The sequence below is a fragment of the Egretta garzetta genome, unplaced genomic scaffold (genome assembly GCF_000687185.1).
Source record: "Egretta garzetta isolate BGI_Z169 unplaced genomic scaffold, ASM68718v1 scaffold135, whole genome shotgun sequence".
Classification (NCBI taxonomy): Eukaryota; Metazoa; Chordata; class Aves; order Pelecaniformes; family Ardeidae; genus Egretta; species Egretta garzetta.
Window position 1 is genome coordinate 849,587 of NW_009259594.1, and position 9,571 is coordinate 859,157.

Sequence of the window (9,571 nt, forward strand, 5' to 3'; positions counted from 1 at the left end):
GGGATCCTGAGACATGGGGCAGAGGGATTTGAACCTCAGGTGAGGGAGACCTGGTGCAAAGGGTGGCTGCAGTGGTTACTGGGAAGGTGAGACACGTGGTGGTGGTAACTTCAATAACACAAGTTGTGCCATGGGGAAAGGAGGACGTGTCAAGAAAGGAGAAAGCTTGGAGGAAAAATGAGGGGTGGTGTGTGCATGTGTCCAAAATGTAGGCTTTGGGGCAGCAGACAGCTCTGCCCAGGGAGAGGCTGGAAGGGTGATAGTGTCAGGATGGCCTTGGCAGCAGGCAGGGGTGGCTTCCAGAGCCCTGCCTGCTGGTGCAGTGACCCTGTGGTGACGCTCACCGTGTTTTATACCTGGCAGTGCAGCCATTTCAGACCTGCTGTGTTATCCAGCAGCTGCAGTGAGGGTAGGAGGAGTGGTGGCTCCAGACCTCTCTGTCAGCGGAGAGTTGCATTTTGACTGCTATTTGAGCGGAGTTGTGCAAGGGGGTGGCTTTTGGATCGTCAGAGTCAAGTAAAGACTTGCTCTGCGATGACTAGGGCTTTTCCTGGTGTTTTGACCTCATACAGAGTCTGGGCTTTGCACAGACCTCAGAAATAAACGCCAGGCTCATACTAGATTTCAGTGCTTTCTGGGAATGTTGCTTTGAATAGCTGAAACGGATCTCTTCAAAGGGCCTGTGTAAGGGGTGGCTGACTGTAATATGCATTAGCTGCTATTTCCGTGGTTACCAGTGCCAGCTGGAGCTCTTTTCTTTGCAGTGCACTAGTAATATCAGAGTTTAGAGGGAGTGGGATGAGGACTGGGGTCTTCTGGCTTCAGAATGAAATCCTCCCCCTTGTTTGAACTTAAGGGCTTGTTTGTGGTGCAAGAGCTGGGAATGGTTCTGAGCCCACCCCTTGGAGGGGAGCATCAGGTGCAGTGGTTTTTGTGTGGATGTCCTCTCTGCAGGGTGTCAGCTTGCTCCCCTTTGGAGAGGGAGCTGGTGTGTCCGAGGTCCTCTGGGCTGTCTCACAAGGAGCTCTGCTGTCAGCTGTGCTCACGGTATCTTTTTGGTTGGCTCTAGCAGCTGTAAGAGTTTGGATAGTGGAGTAGTTCCTGATGGAAAGGTCCCTCCTGTGGGGTGGGGGCAGGCTGTGTCAGAGCTCCAGCATTGCTGGGGGGGTGTCCTTGGACTGGGCAAGTGGTGTGGGGAGGGGAAGGGGATGAGGTTGCTCGCAGAACTTAATCTGGTGCCACTTGTACCACTCAATGTGCCAGAGGAGCAAAGATGTCTCTTCCTGGCTGAAGATCCCTGTAGACCAGCACTTTTGCCCTTTACAAAGCCCACAGACCGGTGCCCTGCTGCTCAGGGCTGTTCCAGGCTCCTCAGCTGTGCTCACAATGCTAAATTTGTTAGACAGGTTCAGAGATGAAGGGGTGAAGGAATTGGTTCAGTCTGGAAATCTGGGCTGCTCATCCTGCTGCCAAGATGAGGGTGTCACCCCTCTGCCACCACTCCTGCCCAGCTCTGCACCCCAGGGGCAAGTGGGGGGCCCACAGCCATCTCCATTTGTCTGCTGCCCTGTGCTGCTGCTTTCTTTCATCTAACCAAACTAGCTCCTTTTGGCACAAATGTACAAAACTGTCTGGATTGGTGGGTTTCTCCTGTTCCTACTAATAATATGTCACACTTCTATCTCCAGCCCTTCTTACCTTGCAGCTTTACTGCTCTTTGGGGAGTCATTAAACTTTCATTCACGGGCTGTTTTCAAGCTGCTTTCAGTGCCAGTTGTTTTCCTTGACGTGTTACCACTAGACAGCACAAGGGAGCGTGGCAAATAGCCTCACCCATTTTCTGAGAAGCAGAGGCTGTGTGTTCTGCCTCACCAAATTTTCCGTCTAGAAATATCTACCAGAGGATCGGTGTAAGGAGACACTGCTGTGTCATAGCTGACCGGCTCCTGGTATGGGGCACCAGCTCTGCCTGCAGGAAGCAGGTTATTGCTACGTGCACTGTGGCTTTACAGAAAATGAATTGCATGCAGAAATCTGTGACTCGGGGCTCAAGTCTGAAGCAGACCGTTCCTCCCAAGCTTGGCCTGCTATGCTGTCCAAGCGTGGGAGCTGGCAGGCTGCTGCCCTGTTCCAGGCTGTGATCTGTGCCACTGGAGACGCCGTGCAGGAGCTGGGCAGAAATGGTTCCACTTTGCCTCAGCCCACCACATAGCATCTTCCTCCCTTTCTAGATGCTGTGAGAGCTTGTCTCTTCCAAGACGTCAACCCTCAGGCTGTGCTGGGCTCTGCCTAGAAGATGGGAGGCAAGACCTGTTCCCTGCAGCCCTGGTTTGTGCTGTTGTTAATTGGCTACTGCCTTGTGGCACCTTGTTGTACTAGGCGTGATGGAGTAACCTCTTCTGGAAGTATTTAATGCTCCTTGGAGTGCTTTGCTGGGACAGTGTGTGGGTTTGCTTTTCTCTTGGAGGGTGCAGCAAAAAACCTGTGGTGCTGTTTCACCTTTGGGGGGGGGCAGGGTGCAAAATCCAAAAGTGTTTCCATGAGTAAGTAGCACTGGTGTGGGAATCTGCTCAGCTAGATAAAAATTAAGGCCTGAAGGGACTCAGTTTGTAATGATCTATTGCTCTTTATATAAATTCCTGTGTTGCTGCCAGGCGCATCTGGCTGAGCGAGAGCATCCCCTTTAGGAAGGCAGCCAAGTGCCTCTGTCCTGAGGATCAGTACTGGTGGCAGAGGATCAAAGCTATCTTGTGCTGCATGGCTTTCTGTGCACTCTCCCACCTCCCCACAAAGTACTCGAGAGTCTTTTCATGGGTGAGTTTTTCTTAAAAGACCTTGAACCGAGCACAATCTTACGTTGGCAATAGAGGGGATAGAAGTGACAAGGAAAAATAAGAAACCTCTTTGTCGTGATCTTCTCCCATTCACTATCTCCAGCTACTAGGATGCTGGATAAGTGTATGGTATTCTGATACCAGAGCTGTAGAAGACAAACCTGAGCTCGAAGAGTATGTTTGGTTTTAACCTCTTGCTCCAAGGGCAGTCCTTGAAGCTTTGGTTTTTTCCAAGGGAGGCCTTTGCCAAAGCTATGTCAGATGGCAACAATTTTGTGGAGTCTGCTCAAAATGGGGAGACTAACTGGAAATAACTTGTGACTTCTTCATCCCTTTGGTTAGGGGAAAATGTTGCTTATTCATCCCTGTACCCTTGGGAGTTGCTACAGAGCAGTGGCAACAGATCTGTGGTTTTTGTGGTGTGGGGAGAAGAACAGGGCAGGAAGAAAGCCAGAAAGAAGAGTATGAAAGTTTGGGTGCTGGAACAGTGGAGAGGAAAAGGTAGCTAGGTGGGATCATAGAATCATTGAATGGTTTGGGTTGGAAGGAACCTTAAAGATTCCACCCCATTTCCTTTGTCTGGGAGCTGATCACAGGGCAATGGCATGAGGAAAGAATAGTCTTGGTCAACCCTTAGAGTAAAATAGATGGCCATGTCCTCTCCTGTGAGCCGAATGCCTCTACAGTTGTATTAGCTTTCAGTATGGCCCCCAAGGAAGCATCTGAACATGTTCAAACTGCCAGCCTGACCTGAGGACCAAGCTAACTTGGTTGCTGCTTCAGGTGGACAAAAGACTTGGTGACATTCGTTGATCTGTCTGTCTTGGTGGAACCAATCTCTCCAGACAAGTGGGATGGTTGTATGAAGTTTCACATGTTGGGTACTGTGGTACACCTTGTATGTTGGTCTGTGCCTGTGCTACAGTCAGGCTTACTTTAATCCCTCTCCTAGAGACTGTGCAGTCTGGCATGGACTTGAATGTTTATATCTTCCTCTGTTTTCTGCAGCTCACAGTGGTTTTTGTGCTCCATGACTCTACCTAAACAGAAAGTTCCCCACATTCAAAGCTAGCTTGGGTGACAGTAAAGCTCTACTGCCCTGAGACATGTTCAGCAAAACCATGGTCTTCTGTAATGCTAGGAAGTAATTTGTGCTGCTTTAGATACTAGAAAAGCCCTACCAGCCTTGGGCATTTCTCTGTTAACTAGTGGTGGATTCATCACCTGTAGTAACGGTGTAGTAGAGAGGTGAAGCAATTTTCTCTCTACTTGAGCTATCAAGTGTACTCTCTGGCTCTTGCAAACATTGCTTGATTGCTCCATAGCAACTCTGGGTCAGCTGGCCCTGAAGCGTGCTGTGCTCGGCAGATCAGGTATTTTGGGAGCTGTGGTGTTGGTCTCCTTGACCCACACCAAGACGTGTGAGGAGGGAGAGGCCCTGCCAGATGGCTGGGCGGTGGGCGAGGGAATTGCTGGAGTCAGCTCTGGCAAGCCTGGGAAGAGTCTGAAGTATTGTGTTCTCACCAAGCAGAGATGACAATCTCATTTCAGCTGGCTGCGACCTCCTTTGGAGTTTTCCCCCCCTTTTTTTGTGCCTGGCTCCTCATTCAGCTCCAGCCAAATGGGGCTGGACCCTTTTCCAACAAGGTCAAAATTGCTGGAAAGGCTTGAACGGAGAGGCTGCCTTGTCTCTTGCTGTTTCTTTTCTTACTGGCTTGGTCCCTTGTTGATCCCAGCTGGCAACTACAGCTCCTGGTGCCCTGGCTGGGGAGGCTTGGCTCCTAGGCATGGACAGGCTGGTGCCTGCCCATCCACCCTTTCAGTCTGCGCTACCAAGGAGCTGATGTTTATTGATGGCTCTTAGTGGCTCTCAGGACCAAGAAGACATTTAAGCAGAGCTCAGCTTGAGCTTTAAGGACCGCTTTGCCCTTTCCTGATCAGGGCATCCAGGTGCTAGGCAATGGATGTGGTAATTTTTCCCAAGGTATAGCAGAGCTTGAAATTGGAGCAAGGGAAGGAAGTGGATGGTAGCCTGAAGAGACAGATCAGCCAGGATCTGCCCTCCCATTCCAGTCCTACATCAAACAGCCTCCAGCTCCTGAAGAGCAGGGGGGAGAGCTGGAGGCTGTTTGATGTTCACTGCCAAAGCCAGGGCAGCCTCTGGCTGCTGGCACCAGAGAAACAAGGGAAGTAGGAGCAGGGAAAGAAGAAGGGGAGAAGAGACTGGATGGAAGTTGGACCATTTCCTCAAGGGGTACACTAGATAATGTTGGTGTCTGGGTGTGGGGTTTTTTAAACATCTGGCTTTTGATGCCTTCTAGCCATCTGGTAGCCTAACAAAAGATCACCCTCCCAGCAAATCCTGTTTTCCCTTGAAGCGCTACCAGCTCTTACTTCCCAGTGAGTGTGGGACAGGGTTGGGCAAGCTGGTACTGGCTTTCTCAAAATGCTCTCTCCTCCTATACAAATGGATTTGTCACACCCTAGCTCAGCCCTGCAGATTCTAGCTTCTTTGCTTCAGCTGTGGTCTCCCAAAATCTGCCTCTGGAAGCTGGAGGAGCCTGAATGTCCATATGAACAGGCACTGGTGTAATGGTGGGGTAAACCATGTTGTCAGCCCCTGGGAGTACAAGGCTGCAGCTCTGGAGGAGCAGGGCAGGAGCCTTGTGCCCCCTGCATACCGAAACATTGCTGCAGCACACCTAGTGATTCAGAGCAGTGCCGTGCCCTGCAAGCCAGGACCTGGGATTCGGGCCCTTGTGCTTGTGAAGGAAAGCGTGCGTTGGGGCAGTCCTGAGAGCTCTGGTGCCCAGGCATGGGGGAGAGCTCTGCCTGGGGCAGCGGGCAGGGCCAGGCAGCCGGGCAGTGGAGCCCAGGGGAGGCAAAGCCAGCCGGAGCCCCAGCCGCCCAACCAAGGCTTGCCCTGACGGGTTTGCAAGCTTCCTCCGGGGCTGTGAAGTATTGTCTATACTGTGTTGGCTGTCAACACCCTCCTCCTGGGTGATCTGCTTCCAGGGAAATGTCTTAACTTCTGTGGTCGGGCATGTGACAGTGCTGCCCTGAAGTGCTCCCAACCCTGCTTAATCCTCATCTCATTCCCACTCATCTCTTCAGTTTGCTTCCTCTTGCAGGCCATCCTGCCTGGCTGAGCCACCAGCTTGTTCCCCTTATTTTCCAGGGCAACATTAATGCAATTAACAGCTGTGCTTGGGCTACCTCAGTGCTAAAACCCGAGTGATTTAGGTTGCCTGTTACCCCCTTTTCCCCTAGCTGCTGGAAAGGCCCAGGAGCACTGATGCTGCCAGCCAAAATACAGGGTGCTGCAGCGGGAGGTAGATGGAACATTTGTACTTTTTTTGAGCAAGGGCTGGTCATCACTAGCTGAGGTTACGGCTTCCCCAGGGCTGTCCCAAACTGGCACGAAGCAGCACACTCATCCAGCAGGAGGGGTAAGCTGGGCTGCCTTTGTCTTGCTCAGTGGATGCGATAGCTACGTGGCTTCTCTGCAGATGATGGATCTGTGGAAATGATCCTGTGAACCTCAGCAGGGATGCAGGGTTGGACTGGATTAAAAGAGGCACTGAGACTGATTTTTAAAAAGAGACCATTTATTCCATTTACCCACCTCATGCTGCCATTGACATACAATACCCCTCTGGATTTCTGTGGTGGTTCTGGGTAAGTTAGGCAGGCAATGTTTTTGGAGACTTGCTAATAGCCTAATTTCAATAGAGGTCTAACAAAGTGTGCTCAAACAGGGTGTAGTGGAGCATCTTGCTGCAGGAGGCTCAGCTCTAAACCTCTTCAGAGTGGTCAGGGAAGCTCAGGAAGAGATGTTGAGGAGCCCTTGGGCACAGAGGGGCACCCAGCCCTGTCCTTGCCTGGTGAGTGCCTGAGCTACACTCTGTTGTAAACTGGGCTGAACGCAGGAAACATCACGGTGCCCACTCTCTTCCTCCCTAATGCCTGCTAGTGAGCTGGGGAGGCCTCAGTCAAAACTGTTTGAGCTTGCTTTAATTTACTTGAAGCTGTTTGAGCCTTTCTTTGTAAGGGCTATAATGAAGTAGGTTGAAATTTCTCCCCCCCCCATCTGGGGAGGTGATAGTCATGATGGGCTTTGGCTCCAGGGCTGTAGCCCTTGTTTAAGGGTCCTGCCAGGTCATGTCTAAATGCTGTTCCCCTGTGCAGTGCGTAGACTTCTGGCTCTGCACCCATGGAAAAAGCAGGCTTGGGCCAGTGCAGACTGTGAACCTCAGGGGACAGGAGCAACTCGTGCTGGGTGAAAAAAGAAAAACCTCAAAAACCTCTGTTGTGTAGTACCCAGTACAGCTTGTGGTAAGCAGGTTCTTAGGGGACCGCCAAATTTTCTGTAGGCTGGAGAGGGATGAGTTTCATCTTACCTTCTTGGTCAATACCTGCGTGTCGGCCAACTGTAGTTAAGGCTGAAGCAAAAAGAGCCTACTGGATCTGAACTCCGGGGGCGGGGGGGAAACCCAGCCTTGCTGCATTTAGTTCTGTGCGTGGTCTTTTCCTGTCTTTCGTAGTAAACTGTTTTTAAAAACCCCATGTTATGTACAGCTTCCCTTCCTGCTTCCCTTCCCTCTCCCCTGGGGAGAGGACAGTGAGTCACGAGAGGACATTGCTTAATGCCCTGGAGGGTGCTTGGGTTGTCCACTGAGGGCAGGCTGGGAACAAATTCAGCTGTGGGTCAGTGTCGCTCAAGGTAAATGCACACTTAAATGTGAATGATAACTGGTGAGAACAAAATGAGGTGCCTTTACATGAGAACTTTGATCAAAGAACATGCAGATGCACCTGGATTTTGCTCTAGAAACAAGTAGTAAGCATGGCTCTTGCTTGCTTATCGGGATAGAAGCAGGGCTGTGGGAGGATGGGGAGAGAGTTGGCAGTCAAGTGGTTTTTTTTTTTTTTTTTTCTTAAGATCTCTTTGTCTGGGGAGAATGGCAGCTGAAACTATTGTGGTTGGGCTGTGTCCTCTTTCTTCTCTTTGCCTGCTTTCTTTATTTTTGGAATTCTTTTCATTTGTGCTTGCCTTCCCCATTTTTATGCCTGCTCAAGGGTCTCTATAGCTTCTTGCAGCCTCTCTTGCTGCCTCCCAGCAGTGCAGAACCATGTCATGAGGATGTGAGGCCATTGCCTCTGCCCTTGGTGGTTTTTATGCCAGCTTGTTCCCATCCTTGTAATTCCAAGACTTGGGTGTGTTAAATGATGAGTCTTGCTGAGCAGCTAACAGGCAGTTTCTGGTTATGTGGCTCTGCTTGTTCTTGGTACATTACTGTCCCTGCAAGCTGCAGATGCAGGGAGCTCCTGTTATTAATTGGCTGGTGTGCTTACAGTGCTAGGCATATCTCCTTATTTAGCCTGGTTCTGAAATGTATGTAACCAATCTAAATTGGTTATCTTCCCCTCCTGTCCTCACAGCTTTTGAGACTCAGCAACAGCTCTGGAGAAATGTCCCCTGTGTAAAACCCTTGTTCCTGTACCATGTACCACTCTGGCTTTGTGCCGCGGGAGTATTACCCAACCGTGATCCCACCTTCTGCCTACACCTGCCCACCGCTGCGGACTGGGAGAGCAGAAAACATGACCAGCTCCGTGATGTTCCCTCCCAACCACATGCACAACTTCTACAGCCGACCCATCACCTTTGTGGTGGACCGGAATGGCTACCCTGACTATGCGGGAGGTCAGATGGAGTATCATCATCTCTACAGTGCCTCCAATCCCTACTTCTGTCCGTACTACACCTGGCACTTCCCTCCCATGGTCCCCATCCCTCTCTACAATCCCTATGCAAACTACAGTCCCTACACTGCATACCAGAGGGCTGATCAGTATCGAGACACATGGCCAGAAGGCTTCACGATGAGAGGGGAGCTTCAATGGGGGAAGCTCAGAAAGGTATTTGGACCAAGGAAAGACCTTCCAGAGTTTGTGAAGGATGATCTCCGGAGGGTTTATGGTACCTACCCACAGACCAATGTCTCCATAACTTACCGGAAAGGGGAGTTCTTGGTCAAGGGAGACCCCAAGGTAGGAGAGCAGGAATATGCAGTAGAAAAAAAAGTCATCCAGCGGGCTGTGACCCCCAGTGCCAGCGAGGCAGATGACAGTGGTGAGGACCGGAACCGTAAGAAGAAAAAGAAACTAAGACGTTGATGTAGTCAGTCGCTTGATGGACAGATGCTCCAGAGCCCTCGTGGGAGCCGGTTGGCAGCTCTTTTTGGTGCAGCTGTCAAGTAGCACAAGCAATGGATGCCACCACTCCTGTTGGCTTTTAACTGCTTGCCACCCTCCACAAGCTTATAGCAGCTTTACCCTGTTTGATGCATGATGCCCATCCTGTGAAGAAACCACAAGGCACTTGACTGTCTGTCGGATCAGCTTGTTGGTCCTGGTTTTGAAATGAACGTTTACTTTCCACTGGTTTGGTTGAGTAGGCACAGTTGGGTGGGGGCATTTCCAAGCAGTAACCCTTGATGAGAAGATGGGCCTCTTCCTACCCTGTCCAAGGGAAGGTCCTGGAAGCTGGCTCCCTTCCTGGCACTTGGTTAAGGAGATCAAAGCAGGATTTCCTCCAGGCTGGGGGCAGTGTGGGTCCCAGAGGAGAGAGAGGTTCTTGAACACTGTAAAGAGCAATTGTCTGCACGTCTTGTCACTGCTGTTTATGACGATACCACTGTGCTTAATCACCATGCGATGCCTGTAGCAGCACT

At 50.9% G+C, this 9,571-nt stretch overlaps 1 protein-coding gene across 1 annotated transcript; it reads left to right on the forward strand.

Annotated features, from left to right (window-relative positions):
* The first annotated feature begins 8,274 nt into the window (after positions 1 to 8,274).
* CUNH10orf95 (chromosome unknown C10orf95 homolog) lies at positions 8,275 to 9,014 on the forward strand. The gene has a single exon (XM_035893634.1). The coding sequence runs from the start codon at positions 8,340 to 8,342 to the stop codon at positions 9,012 to 9,014; it is 675 nt and encodes a 224-aa protein (XP_035749527.1). The 5' UTR covers positions 8,275 to 8,339.
* The last annotated feature ends 557 nt before the right edge of the window (positions 9,015 to 9,571 follow it).